General features: G+C 38.5%; 1 protein-coding gene across 2 annotated transcripts in view; it reads right to left on the bottom strand.

Moving 5' to 3' along the window:
- RGPD4 (RANBP2 like and GRIP domain containing 4) overlaps positions 1 to 15,593 on the bottom strand; it is a 32,451-nt gene that overhangs the window by 2,783 nt on the left and 14,075 nt on the right. The window contains exons 18-27 of one of the 2 annotated variants that reach the window (XM_065677819.1): positions 15,343 to 15,481; positions 15,076 to 15,173; positions 9,960 to 14,502; positions 4,554 to 4,721; positions 3,715 to 3,807; positions 3,201 to 3,385; positions 2,419 to 2,647; positions 2,207 to 2,305; positions 1,892 to 2,034; positions 106 to 379 (exon numbers count right to left, since the gene is read on the bottom strand). In XM_065677819.1, the coding sequence (XP_065533891.1) occupies positions 106 to 379; positions 1,892 to 2,034; positions 2,207 to 2,305; positions 2,419 to 2,647; positions 3,201 to 3,385; positions 3,715 to 3,807; positions 4,554 to 4,721; positions 9,960 to 14,502; positions 15,076 to 15,173; positions 15,343 to 15,481 (5,971 nt within the window). The other variant, XM_065677820.1, reaches the window with a different exon arrangement.

Genomic DNA, 15,593 nt, shown 5'->3' with positions numbered 1-15,593 from the left:
CTCCAGGTAAAAAAAAAAAAAAAAAAAACCAAAAAACAACAAAACAAAAAACCACAGAAGCTACAGAACACTTAGAAAAACCAAAAACCACCTGGAAAAACTCACCAGCATAATCTGTGGCTGTCCAAATTAAAGCATTGTTTGATGTATCAGAGGGCACCAAGTTCATTTCTTTGGTGATGACATGGTTTGCACAGACTTTAAGAACCTGGTCTCTTCTCATTAGGACTCTATAGTATTTCTTCTGTGTATGGAAGAGGATCTTTATCTCCCCAACACCACGTTCCTTCCATTGAGTAGCATCCCTGTCCCATCTGTAAAGTTTTGCCCTCTCTTTGAAGAGAATTTCTTCATCTTCTTCTCCAGATTTTACTTCCACCTAAAAAACAGAGAGCTGCTGTCACCAACAGTATTAAACAGTATTACAAACACAATGATTTTGACATACTACTATACAAAATTACTCAATGTGTTCCTTCCTCCAAGACCATATTCATCACACACCAAAATGAATAAACACCTAGCCTTTTCTGAATTTAAGAGCTCAAAGAATTCTACTATTTGAGATTAATTATAGCACTGCAATACTACTTTGCCAAGCTGGATATCATTTTGGTGGGCGTTTGTTGGGTTGTCTTCGCAAGTCGGGGTGTTTTTTTGTTTGTTTGTTAGTTTTTTAGTTGGTTTTCTTTTCTGTGTGTATTTGATTTGTTTTTTTTTTTTTTTTTTTGTTTTGTTTTTTTCCTGAAAAATAAATACCCACTATCAGATGTTCTGGCAAGCTTCTGCCAAGGAAAAGCTTCAGGCTTGCTGAATGACCTGCAAACCAAGAACTGAAGATATATTACCATTCCAGGCACTACTTTTCAAATGCTGTTGAAGAACTTGGTATTTGCATTTGAACAGAATAAACACCAACAAAGTATAACAAACTGAGGCCTGATTGCTGTACCTGCTCACTTTATAGAACTATCTAGCTATCACATCATCTTAAGATAAGGAACACTTGAAAGAACTGGCGAGATACAAGACAATCAACTATTTGTGGAGGGAGAAATGAGACTGAAGAAGAGAAGCAGCAAGTAAGGGAAGAAAGAAAGATCACATAAGTCATAATATGACACAGAGATGAGTGAAGGCATACCAAGTTCTGAAGGAGGTTGAAGGCATGTTACAAACTACATCACATTTGCTGTTCAAATCAAGCAGCAGTGCATATAGTTTATTTGCACTGTTTCGCTTAATAATTATACTAATCTAGAATTAAATTCACCAGATGATATAACATCAGAAAAGTTTTAAATGGCTATTGTAACACTACAGTTAAATACCAAATCAAGACATGAACTGTGTGAAGACTCACTCTAGCTTATAAGGCTACCTTCAAAGCAGAAGGTCCTCCTACTTCTTGAAAACCAATTTATTTTCAAACTAATGAAGTTAGTTCAGGTGAGGTTAACTGTACTACATCCTTATTGCTCAGTGATTCTAGAAATCTCTTGCCTAGTTCAGAGTAAACCTTTTATTTAAAAAGTTTTATTTTTAATTAAAGGCATGGCTTTCTCAGAATTTCATCTACAAGTCACTGATACAAAGCCACAGCTGAGTTGTACTGGCATTAACAGTACAACTTGGTTTTCAAATGTGCCACAATGAATCAGGTTTAGCTTTTACAAGTTATGTGTATGAATATGGTCAAGGTATAATGAAATAGAAGATTTTAACTGATGCACCAGACAATTCCCCAGGGCTAAGCTATACTAGGATTTAAAGCAGCAGGTGCTCTACTTAAGCAGTGCAAAAAATTAGTTAGGCAAAGCATTTAAAAAACTTGCTGTGTTAGCAGACATGCTTATGTTAACGTTGGTTTATATGCCAGAAGTCACCTTACCTCTGGTAAGGACACAATCGGTTCAAAGTGGATATCATCATTATGTACCACCTCATCATCACTACCACCTTCATCTTCATCTGCTTTACAGGCTGTCTCTCCAAACACAGCTGCTCCTGTATTTGCCCATTTGAAATTTTTATCTACAATTAAGAGAGTTGCATTTTAAACTTCGTGGAGTTTTTTTCCTTCATGACAAGAACTTGCTAAAACTTGTGGATAACTGATTATCAGTAGAAATTTGGTGCACAAAGTGTGTGTTGTACGAAACAAAAGTCCAGCTGAGCAACTTTCTCAGAGACTAGTTTAACTCACCTTTTGAGCCAAAAGCAAAGTTTCCAGAGTTTTTGGAAGCCAGATCTGCAAATGACAAGCCTGCAGCATTGCCGAAACCAAATGAGATGACTCTGTTTTCTATCAAAGAAGAGGAAAAAGTCAAAGGTTTTTCTCTGCCTCATCTACAGAAAAGCACAGTTAGGCGCCTACCAAAAAAACCCCAAACAAACAGAATATACCCCTGACCATACCTTGTGTTGACTCTGGAGAGTCTGAATCACTTTTTTTAGTTGACAAGTCTACAGGTGTGTCCTCGGCTCCTGATCCAGTCTGCGATACATGTACAGTTTCTGTGGTGGTATCTGGTTCTTCATTGTTGGCAGCTGACTGGACAACTACTGTCACTTCGCTGGTTGATGGAGTCGGCACTTCTCCCTCATTGGTACAGACTAAGTCACTTGAGCTTGTAACCTCATTCTCCTGAGATTAATAAAAAAAGTAAAGTAATAAGCAAATGAGCTAGAAGAACCTAGTATTCACGCCACCTCTCAGGAGACCTAACAGTCATTTTAGGAAAAAAACACAAAAACCAAAACAATGCCAAGAAAAATTGTTGTTATAAGCTTTTTGAAGTTTCTCCATTACAGGTAACACGCAAGGACATTAACGTGACAAAAAACTGAAGTATCTCTGAAGTATTATGCTTTCAAAAAAAACAACAACAACCCCCCCCCCCAAGAAAAAACCAACTATGACTTCCTGAAATTAGTTAGTCCTTATCTATACACACATTAGCTGTGATTTTACTACCCAAAGCAGTTTATAATTTATGAGAATAGCTGTACCTCCTTTTACTTCCCAAGGAACTTTAGATCTCAGCTTCTGTTTCAGTGTTGGCAAAAATTTGAGGCAGAACCAAGAGTCAGTTTTCCCCCACTGGATGTTTTAGTTCTCACAAGGTGAAAACTATGCAAGCATGCAGATAAGGTAACTGTACAAGTTTAATGACAAATAATAAAGATTTAGTTCTTACTTTTGTTTCTTGAGTTTTAACTTCTGCCTGGAAGTCTTCTGGACTGTCATCCTCAGTACCACTGCTGATGCCACACACAGATGTAGAAGGAACCTCAAGAGTTTCTGCTTCAGCCTTCTCCTCAGGAGCTGGTTTCTTTTCCCAAGTAGTAGCGCATTCTCCTTCATTGTTGGATTTACTTTTCCCTGTGAAAAGTGAATAAAAAGAGTAAAAATAGCTGGGAAGGCTGCTAAATACCAAAATAATTTTTTCACACCTACACTATAAAATAACCTCATGATAGCCAGAGCAACTTGAAATGACTTCCAAGAGTTTTTTTCAAATAGCACTGCTGTTTAAAACAGTGGAAGTGAAGACTGACTTACTTAACTTACTTACTGAGCTTAAAGCTGTATTTTGAGTTCAGCATCACTGCTTCTAAAAACTATCGCAGGAAACAAAATTAATCTCAGTGCCCTGTATCCTTTGGATTTAGAGTTTAAAATTTATTTTGGTTTTATGTTTTAAGACATACCTTTTACAGGATCTTGCAATTTCTTTTTCTTTCCTGAATCACTGGGATAAAGTCTTCCATTAAGTTTCTTAACAGCTGTTTCATAGTCTTCATCTTAAATACAGAAAACAAGTGTAAGTTCTCAGTACAGAGTACTGAGAAGTCTGCATCCTCAAATACAGAGAAGTCTGCTAAGCCCTTCCAATTCATAAGGCTAGCAAGCATGCGTAATTCCTACTTATGTTTTAAGAGTTCCACAGGTCAACAAGTAAAATTTCATTTCCCATATTGCATATATGTGCTTCAGTGTGCTACTGACACTTTTCTCAGCCTAGACTGTTACAGATAAATGGCAAAGGTTTTCAGAAAACATTTCTCGAGTGATTTTATTACGGGTACCACTAAACAGAATTGGGAAGAAATACTGAAGATCTTTTAAATTAAAAACTATCAAGCTTGGGTATTCATGGGCTTGTCTTCTCCAATTTTCTATTGAATACAATGCTGCAGAAATTCCATTTAACATACTTGCTGCTGAATAACTCAGAAGTAATTTAGTTGAATGTAGTAAGATTTGATATAAAATTTGTCCAGTTTTAGTGTTTGGAGTTTGCTTTTGAAAAAAAAAATTAGCCATTAGTCTAGCATTTAGGGAACCTGAGCATGTTCCTTTTTGATAAAAACTGCCTTGTACTTGTCTCTAAAAATAGTTACAGAAGCAAGCCTCTTGCTCAAATGCAATTATTTAGTCTTACCTAAACAACTGCATTGGTAATATAAGTGTCAATGCCCATAAAACACTATAAATACCCCCTTTCCCCCCAAAAGACAACATGAAGATCAACTTTGGCACTCCTTACCATCATCTTCATCACTCACATATCCAGGCTTATTCTTGTAGCAGAAGAATGTTGAAGGTAGCTTGAGAAAGCCAGCGAGAGCTCTCTGTTCAGGGGTAGGTGTTAATTCATAAACTATTGTAACCTCATCAGATGGAAGATCATCTTCTGATGTTGTTATCTTCTCAGCTTTTTACAGAAATAGAACAAACCATTAAAACCGAGCAATTTCAGAACAGGGAATAACATTAGCCCTGTATTGCCATTATTACAGAACTGAATTCATTCTAAGGCAGTAAAAAATACATTTGGAGCATATATATATAATTCTGTTGATCCACAGGAAATAAAAATCAAAGTTACAGGATGTTAGGACAGAGCATCCTGTTAAGAAATTCTAACCTGCATGCACAATTATATTCTAGTCTATTGGATATAATTCTTTGGAATTCCAAATATCAGAACAGAAACAAGCCTGTTTCTTTATATTAAGGATTAAGTCCTCATGTCAAGCAATATGCCTATGGAGAAGAGGGACAGAGGTGCTATCTAGAGGTAGTGAGGCAAACTTCAGGCCTGAAGAAAGTGAAGTTGTCTACAGCAACATGTCCACTGCACTGCTTAAAAATCTTTAAGTTCTAGAAAATACTAAACAGATACTGAACAGAACTTGTTTCAGATTAACTATGGGAAAGCTGAGCTTTTTATTAGCTCATCTCCATCTACCTTAACAGCTGTTGCTGAAACTACTATTGTTACAAAGTTAAAGTAATTTTTAGTTCCACTTGGTTGAACAACAAAAAATACTGCTTTCAGCCAATTTAGCTAGCTTTTCTAGCAAGAAAAAATACCACTATCAGTTTTATTATAGCTTTTTCTCCTCTCTCCTTCAACATGAAGCTGTCCATTCCACTTGTACTGAAAAAGAGAAAAAAAAAAACCCAAACCAAAAACCAAACTCCAAACAAATAAAACAACCCCACCCCCCCAAAACCAAACCAAACCAAAACAAACAAAAACCAAAATGAAACAGTGCATAATCAAAGGTTAAAGCTGGAAGCACAGCCTAGAGCAAACTGCCTCATGTATTCTTTGGTTGAGGTTTTGCTCATTTGGGTAGGGTTTTAGTGTTGTTTTGAGAGTGAGAGTTACTGGGGAAAGTGTAAAACATGAATGCTAACTATTTATAGGAATTACCCTATAAAAGCACATCAATATCCATGCACTGGCTTTTTCGAAGAACGGCTGGATTACTCTAATAAGTCAACCTATGTGTTACATTCTCCAGGTTTGAGTTTAAGTAGTCAGGAGAATTTGAAGCACGCTCTCAAAAGCTCACTGTTCATTTCATTAGAAAATACTTGGTAATTCTGTGGCACAAAGTAGCCAGTGGAAACCTAAATCTTCAGCTATGAACCAGACCACTTCTTACTTCCTGAGGAACACCAATCTTCCTGCTCGTGCAATTCAGTATTCATCATTGCAAGAGGATACCAGGACAAAAGAGAACTGCAATGTTTATAGGCATGCCCTTTGATCCTCTGACACAACTGACACACTAAAATAAAACTGGTTTTTAAAAGCAGTTTTCACCACTGGAATTTTCCAGTAGATTAAGAGTATTTAGAGAATAGTGGAATAAGAGCAAAATCCAAAGTACTAGTTAAATTTTAAGACATTCCCCCCCCCCCCCCCCCCGCAGTGCTCTCTCCACGACCTTTTTGCCCCATTTGACTTTCCCTTTGATTTCAAGTTAATGATTAAGTACCAGTGTAGCTCAAACTGTGTCATGAAGATACACAGGTATCCTGCATACTAACATATGGTTTATTCTCTCAGATTAGCTGAGCAAGTGGTCTCAGCTGGACTGAGTAAATTTGCACCACGTTCACCACAGAGGTCTAAGTGTGCAGTATTTAGTTTTACAGCCATTAAATGTTACAACAAAGAAAGTTTTCCTTAAGATCAGAGAATTAAAAAAAAAAAAAAAAAAAAGAAATCTATCTTCAACAACAAAAAGATTCTTCCAGAGTCAGTCAGGCAGATGGTACAAGTGTGAGCTTCCTTTAATCTGAGCAGTACAAAGCTAGCTAGAAGAACCTGGCAACAGATGATACAGTTCATCATATTCAACAGACATCATTCCCAAAGAACTATCACGCAGTCTCTTTCAGTAGCCTTTGTGCAAAGTAGCTGAATAAGACAAATACATTATAACGTCGCTTCATCTTAATCCATAGGTAAAGTTCTCCATGAAGATGGTCTACCAAACACCACTGGATTAAGATTCTAGTGTTCCAAACATCCACTCAAAAGGCTTCAACAATAAAGATTAAAATTACAACATGTATTTGCCCTCAGAATAGGAAGACTGACCAAGATGCTCACTGGTTCAGTTAACTCAATGTCTACTCACCCTCCGCACAAGAAACTTAACTTTCCTTATTCAAAAATGCTGCAAACAGCTTAAATGTATTTTCACAGGCAGCCATGAAAACCAAGAGCCATGCATACATACAACACATTCTTAAAAGACTTTTGGTTTTGTGATAATAGTACTTACTACTTGGGGGAAAAAATTCCACACAAAGCATTGTTAGTATATGGAAGGCACAAAATAAAGAACAATGTCATGCACAACAGTTCTTTTCACTGCTGAACTGTATTTTTGCTTTTGTTTCAACTAACATTAATACCAGGTAGGCCTAAATATCCAGCTAGTCACAATACTGATTTTTTTTTTTTCCTTTCTTCTGGATATAAAAAGCATCAGTTTAAATCTTTATGCATGTAACCGATACAGTAACATGCAATTGTCAACTTTGCTTCACTCATAAAGCGCTTGCAAAAAGCTCATGACCTGACCTGAGAAAAACTTAAGTACTTCTGCATGGAGGTACAGAACTACTGCGAGGTTCTATTTCTTTTGAATGCTGCTCTAGCACAACTTAGAAGCTGCTCCCTGAAAGACATCCCCCATGAGAAAGCCTCAGATTATATTTACACTGATTAGACTTCTCAGTCGTATGTTATTAAGCCAAAGCTCAACACAAAGCCATCAAAAAGCTACACTGAAGACAATTATCAACCGTATATAACCACCAAGTATATAATCCTATCCTAGGTAGCAGAAAAGTAAAAGTGAAGAACAGTCTGAAGTACTAGCAAGGTCCATTTGGGGTTTTGTAAACACACACATACACACCCTCACACACCCCAAGTGTACAAACAGGATCAATTTGAGGCAGCAGCAGTTCTTGCACATATGCATTGGCACAAAATGCTTAATCACTTCACACTATGGACACTGAATGACGAAAAATTTAAACCTAATTGTTAATAAACTCCATGCACAGGGATGCCTAAAACACAGAACAGTTGACTTTAGATCATATATACAGGTGTTCAGTGTTTAGGTAAGAACAGCGCCTCCAGAAATACCATTTTGGGAAAACGGTGTTTGGAATGACATTTTGATATTTTGAACAATGTAAGACACAAAAGACTGTCTCGTGTGCAGACTGCAATAAAAATTTGCTTTTTAAAATTAAGATACAGTTGAACTGTGTAAGTTAAGCGTGCTTACAGCAAGCATACTTCCAATAAGCACGGTTAGAAACCAATCAAACTACAAGCTGTTAAGTTTTGGTTACAGATTCTGAATATAAGCAAACTGGTTACTCAGCAAGAGTTCTGGTCAGCTAAGGTGCACTTCAAATTCTACAAGTAGTATATATCTATATCTATATCTATCTATATATATATATCCAACTCTTTAGCTACTGCCTTTCTCCTGTCTACATGCTCCTTTTTTTCAGAAGTGCAGTAGTTAACACTGATTATCTGGAAACTGAATTAAGTATTTCCAACAGAGAGGGTAAATACATTCAAGCATACTACTGTACAACCTGTCTTGAGATCTTCAAGCATCTCTCACGGAAGTGGAAAACTTCAGGCACTAAGAGATGCGTTCTCTAAAAATAACAGGAGAATTTAATTTCTTTAGAAAAGGGGAATTTGAGAGATCCAATGTGCATGTTCAGTAAAACTGTGCCAGAGAAGTGCAAGAATATAAGGCAAGCAGAAGCTAGAAGCTTAAACAGGGCCATCCATTGTGCTAGCTCATACCAAGGGCTAGAGACATTCTCCAACAGGACAAACACAGTAGTCAAACAGTTTTAAGTACTCTTCTTCAGCATGCACGTTAATTACAAGGATTACCAAACCAACTGCTTTGCCACAGTTGGGTTACTGTCCATGCCTGCTCAAATGTTCTGATCACACATTCAGTGTCACACATTCAATGCAGTACATAAATACCTTTACTATCAGGTTGCAAAGAAGGTGTGCTTGTCCAAAAGGCCATTGGATTAGATTTAAAAAGGCTAAAATTAAATCCTAAAAAAATAAATCGTTTGGGTATAAGTGTTTACCTGGAATTTTAAATGGGTAAAACAGACTTATCCAAGTTCTGGAAGCACTCCATAGTTGTATTACACAGCAGGAACTTTCATCTGCTAATTCAATACAAGCTTATCCAACCCATATAAATAGACTGCAGCTATCTTCTGCCATGTCATTTTATTATTCTTTAGTTAATGACAGTATGTCTTGATAATTGAGACTAGTATGCAAATTAAAAACTTATCATCTGCTTAAACAGCCTTGCACTGATGGGAAGCAGTACATGAAGCCTTCGAAGAAAAGTACTCTACCATTAAAATAGTAGTAAATCCCATTCTTGTCACAAAGACAGGTCATCACTTTATAGTGATCATGTTGCAGCCACAACTTCTGCAAGTGCATCTTTTTCAGGCAGTGTCAAAAACTATGTAATTGAGGGTGTAATCACATGATCTCTTCTCAGGCTAAGGAAAGAGGCTAACATCTGGTGTTATTTAAGCTACACATCTGAAATTACAGAGGCCAATAATTAAGACTTTAAACATATGTAGAAAAAGTATTTTTAGAATACCCATCTGTTCAACCATGGGGATAATTCAAAGTTCAGCTGAAGCATACATTTGCTGTTCTCACACTTCGCCACTCAGAGCAAAGGCCCAGGTACATACAATACCAATACAACTACCTATTTAAGTCTCAAAAAGTGAATCCACAGCTTTTTCTTTAAACATTTAAGCCTGACATTCAGGTACGGCACTTCAAAGTTATAGCTCCTATTTGAAACCCCCTTTCTCACTGATCAATAATACCCCATCTTGCATCACACTTTGATTTTTACAGGAAAATAATTATGAATTGAAATTCACTCTTTTAGTTGAAACTCGAGAACTTGTGAAGAAGCAAGTATCCGCATTACAACTGCACAGAACTACACATTAAGACAACAAAGAGTAAAGAATAGCACAGAGATGACTGCTTTGTAAGTTGCATGGTTGATACATTACTAGTTCAATTGACACTCACCTTTTTCCATAATTCTAAATGAGAAGTTTGAGGGTCCATCTTGTGTTGAAGTAGGCAAGTTTTCTACCTTGCTGTCTAGAGGCTTCTGAGGAGCACTAGAGCTTTTTGCTGGTTCAGAAACTTCCAGTTCTTTCTGTGCTGTGTTCTGAGCCACTGGAATATGGTTTTCACTCTTTTTTGGAGGAGTAAAGCTGAAGCCAAAGAGAGAACCAGTAGCTGAAGTATTTCCAAATGTGAATGTCTTTGATTTTTCGTTACTAAAAATGCTCTTGACAGATTCAGATCCAAATACAAACTTCGGAGGAGAAACCACTGTTTTTGTTGGTGTCTCTGAAGTGCTGGACACCTCTGCAACCTCTACAGTTACATCAGAAGTATCATCACCGTGGCTGAGGTCAGTTCTTTCTCTGGTAGTTTCTTCCAAGACAGCTACAGCATTTTTACCACAGGGAGATTCCTTTGGCGTATTTGCACGAGAAGAAAGAGGGGTTATCAGTGTCTCTCTCTCTTGGGCATGCTTTGCTTCATCAAAAATTTGCTTAAATGAGTCTGCAACATCTTGCAGCTTGAATCGGACAGCTAGAAGTTCTACTTTCCTTTCTCCATCTGCAAAGTCACATGCTGTCCATACCCACGCTCTATCAGATCCTTTCATTTGTTGTATATTCATATCTGGTGTTATTCTATGGTTGGCACAGAGTTTTAGTACCTGGTCCCTTCTCATTACGATACGTACTTGTTTGTTGTCGTAGTTCTGTAGTATCTTGATATCTCCAATACCTCTCTCTTTCCACTGATTAGCATCTTTGTCATACCTGTAGAGCTTAGCTCTGTGACTGAAGACAACCTGCTCATTTTCCTCACCACTGGTCACTTCCACAAGATCAGGCAGAGGTACCACAGGTTCAAAGTACTGCCCATCTCTCTCTTCTTCTTGAGTAACATCAGAATCTTCATCTGTGCCTACTGATGTTCTACTCTGGTTCTGTTTGGCAGGAGATTTGGATGGGCTCAAGGCAGATTTAAAGCTGAAACTAAAACCTGTCGTAGACTCTCCAAATCTAAACAGATTTTTCCTTACAGGGCTACTTGCAAGAGGTGATGCATATACAGAACTACTTACACTATCATCCAATGCTTCTTCACGCAAATCATAGTTATCCCACTCCAGAGTAGGCCCAGTACTTTCAGCATGCGGCTTTATAACCAGATCAGAAGTACTGCTGGCACAAACAGAGTTTACATTTTCCTCTTCTGACAGTTTAGTTTTGTCATCTGTCAGAAAGGTTTTGAGATCTTTTAAGCCACACTTCATTTCTTCTGCTTTCTGTATAAGTTGAGCAGTCCTACCTGTATCAACAAGTTTATGGGGTGTCTGCAGTGGTATGTCTAGTAGTAGCCTCTGACATTCTTCAAACTTCTGTTTGAACTCCTCAGCCTGCTCCGGCGTCTTGAATTTTGCTGCCAACTGTTCCAACTTTGCATCACCATCAGAGAAGTCATTGGCCATCCACATCCATGCTTTGTCTGAGCCAGACAGTTGTTTCAAGTTCATTGTGGTTGTTATCCAGTGATTTGCACACACCTTCAGTACCTGCTCACGCCGCATTAATATTCTTACTTTGCCATTAACTTCATTTTTAAGAATCTTCAGGTTGCCCACCCCACGTTCTTTCCACTGGCTTGTTTCTGGATCAAACCTGAACAGCTTGACTCTTTGGGAATACAACACTTTCTCATCTTCCTCTCCTGTAAATGGTTCTACTTTTTCAGGCATTTGAACTATAGGTTCAAAATGGATATCATCACTGTCCTCTGTCTTATATACATCATCATCCTTCTCGCTAAGGTCAGCAGACGTGTTGGCTTTGTGATCCATTTTAGAATCCTGTGAAGAAAACAGCTTTTCACCTGCGCCTGAGAAGCCTTTAAAGTCAGGGTCTTTCTTGCCAAACTGAAAGCCTTCCCTGGGAGTATTTTTTGCAAGTTCAGCAAAAGTAAAAGTGCTGCTATTTTGCCCAAAAACAAAGTCACCTTTCTCCTTGCCTGCTGCTTCTTGAAATTGGAATGTAATTCCGCTATCTGAAGGCAGTTCCTTTTTGTCTTTTTCATCAGTGCTTTTTAAGAAGCCAGTTGTACACTCTTTGGACGGCTCATCTTTCTTAGTGGTATTTTTATTAGACTCCTGTATCCCAAATTTAAATCCGTTTGCAGGCACTGGCATTGAAAAGCTAAATCCTTCCTTTGCAGGCTTAGTTTCAGTATCAGTAGGAATCTGAAATGTAAATGAAGGCGTCTTGCTTGGCTCAAGACCAAACTTAAAGCCCTTTTCTAAGAAATCACACTTAAAGCCTGTTCCCAACTGTCCTCCAGCAGGTTCAGGTAACTTACTTTTCATGCCAAAAGCAGGAGCTGGTGAAGAATCACCAGCGGTCTTACCAGATGGATTTGGTGTTTGGCAAGCTACGCAGGCTGGTGAAAAACCCTCATTCCTTACAAGGCACGTACTACAATCCCATTGCCCCTCTTTTTTAGTAAAGAGCCCTTCAAATCCATTTTTCTGTGGCTTACTTGAATCAAACCTGGGAGCAGGGGATGCCTGAACAGTAGATGCATTTGGCTGACTTTGAGAGTTAGGATTGTGACAAGAATGACAGTTCACATCTTTTGCTTCATTTTGGACTAGGCATGCAGAGCACTCCCACTGACCTTCCTTTTTAGCAAAAGCAGTACCCAAGTCATTTTGAACAGCCTTTGGAGTAACTGCTTGGCCAAATTTAGAGGAAGTTTCTTGACCAGATATTGCTGCACTGGTTTTGTTTGGATTCTGGCAGGCAATACCCTTGGAAGCAGTGGGTTCGTTTCTTACTGAACGGACAGTGCAGTCCCATTGACCTTCCTTTTTAGCAAAAGCAGATCCAAATGTGTCCTGCACAGTGTTACCACTGGCTTTCACAGTTTCAGCAGACTCAGTTAATGGCGTGCCTTGTGTTTCCCACATATCTGGATTTGGATTTTGACATGATACACAACTCTTCACAGTTGCATCATTTGGAACTGAACATATTTTACACTCCCATTGGTCCTTCTTCAAGAGATGCTGCTCAAGCCCACCAGAAGAATAAGTATGCAGAGCTTCTTTTCCAAATGAAGAAGTGCTAGTGCCAAGTGCGGTTGATGCAGCTGTAAGGCTGTCTTTGTTATCAGATTCACTGCTCACCCCATTTTTCGGTAACTGAAATCCAAAGTTTGGGGTCCCAGAAATGGATCTGCTAGGCTCCTTGATGTCCTGATTTGTTGTTTCTCTTGTCCCACTACTCTGAGTTGCAGATACGTCAACATTTGATCCCAAGGTTTTCAGAATATTCTGAGACTCCTCAAACTTACTTTTGAAAAGCATTGCTTCCTCAGGTGTTTTAAATCTAATTGCAAGCTGTTCTGGTTTTGGCAACTCGTCTGCATAATCTACGGCATGCCATACAAATGACTTATCTGATCCAGCATTTGGAGTTAACTTCATATCAGTATTTATGTAGTGATTTGCACAGATTTTCAGCACTTGGTCCCGTCTCATTAAGAGACGGAATTTGCCAGATACTTTATGTTTCAGTATTTTCACATTGCCAATACCTCTTTCTTTCCATTCTTTAGTTTCTGCATCAAAACGAAAGAGCTTGCCTCTGTTGCAGAAGAATTCTTCTTCATCTTCCTCACCTGTCTTTACTTCAATCTTGTCAGGGAGTGGCACCACAGGATCAAAATGAGGACCATCATCATCCTCATCTCCACCATGGGTGCTTCCTCCCTCTGTTTCATGACCTCTATTGGCCAAATCAGAATTTGAAGTCATATATAAAAGTTTGCTTGGTTCTTGAGCATTAAACGTATCACCCTTCTCAAACCCCAGGGTTTTGTGCGTATTTTGTCCCATGCCCTCTCCAAAAGAGATGCCTGGAGTATGTTTATTTCCAAAAGTGAAGGTATTTCTTTGACTGGTTAAGCCATTGTTAACTGGTTTTTGTTCCACGTATCTATCATCCTGTAAAGGTTTATCAGACGTCAGGAGACTTAAGAGGCTGTCGCTGTTATTAAAAGCTGCATTACTAGGAGGTGTTCCAACCTGAAGAGAAGGAAAGGTGAAGTCTCCATCATTAGACTTGAAGTTATTGTTGAATTTAAAAGTTGTTGGCTGACTCAACTGTGCTGGTGGCGGCACAGGTGGTTTTGATCCTTCTGCTGTTCCTGGCTGCCCAAATTTAGACTTTGGAGTTTCTACCACTTTTGATTCTACAGGCTTTGTGAAATATCCTGGTTTAGGCAATGATGGATTTGTGCTTGCTGGTGGAACACTGTAATTGTAATAATCATCACCCACACGGGGAGAAATAAGTCCAGTAGCGGGAGAATCAAAACGCAGAGGTGTGCCATATATATCTTGGGAAAACATACAAGAAGGGTTTTGCAGAGGTGGTGTATGCATCGGTTGTTGGTAAGCATATATATGCTGCTGAGGTGCAAGTCGGTTCATGCCATAGACAGGAGCCTATAGAAAAAGTAAAACCAAGTGTTTTGCTCATTATGGTAACATAGAAGACAAAGTCTTACTGTGCTGAAGCCCACATAGCATATACTGTTTAAAGCAGTGCAGTGCTTCCACGAGTTTAAGCTAATTTTAACTTAAAACTGATTAGTTTAAATCTTTAAGGGCATCTGAAAACAAGGGGCACAAGGTGAGTAGGTTGTGGTTTTTGGGTGGTATTTTCTTGTAAAAAAAAAAAAAAAACCCACAAGAAAAGCCTCGAAAACCCCATTCTGTTTTGCCATACAACTTGTTGTGAGGGAGGGAGGAAGTTGTGTGGAAATTAAGTGCTTGATATCATACATACCCTGTAGCGGACATGTACTAACACATTACAGACATATTGTGCTGGCTTTCCCTCCCGAACTCCACATCCCCAGAATGAGGCAGAGATAAATGATCGGTTTGTCCCCAGCAATTCAAGTTTACCAAACACTATTTAAGGAACTGCAATTACATCCAGCTGCATACTGAATCAAAAGTGGTCATTTTCAGCACATCACTGGAAATAGCTTAAGTGGATAGATCTATTCTCACCTTTGTTGGCGTTACGTTGGTTGGGGCAGTTCTGAGAAGATACTGAGAGTTATAGGCAGGTGACTGGCTGTAGTAAACAGAGGGGCCAGTGGTAGCAACTAAAAAAGAACAGCAGGAAAACAGTTCATACCTGGTTTTTATGTTGTTGTTTTAAATGGACTCTCCCCAGCAATCAGTTTTTAATTTTGAATCATTAAAACAATCTACATTATTTTTAGAAGTCTTACTTGGTTTAGCTAAGCATTTAGACAGAAATTCAGCAGTTACCTGTTAATGGAGCTTCATGAAGATTTTGTGGTCTCTGATAACCCTCTGCCATTGTATCTGCTCCATAGCTTTCAGCAGGCCACCGATGAGATGATGCATTTGAGTTGGAATTATTAAGTTTCATTTCTTGCATTTCATTCTGACAAGACAGTGTGCCAATCAAGGGTATAAGTATATATTACATATGGATTTTTAGAAGAAAACAAAAGGAATGATCCCTACACTTTTGCTACTTAAAAGAATGTTCAAGC

Source organism: Lathamus discolor, chromosome 4, assembly GCF_037157495.1.
Source record: "Lathamus discolor isolate bLatDis1 chromosome 4, bLatDis1.hap1, whole genome shotgun sequence".
Classification (NCBI taxonomy): domain Eukaryota; kingdom Metazoa; phylum Chordata; class Aves; order Psittaciformes; family Psittacidae; genus Lathamus; species Lathamus discolor.
Note: the sequence above shows the minus strand (reverse complement) of the source record. Positions and strands in the feature narration are given on the sequence as shown.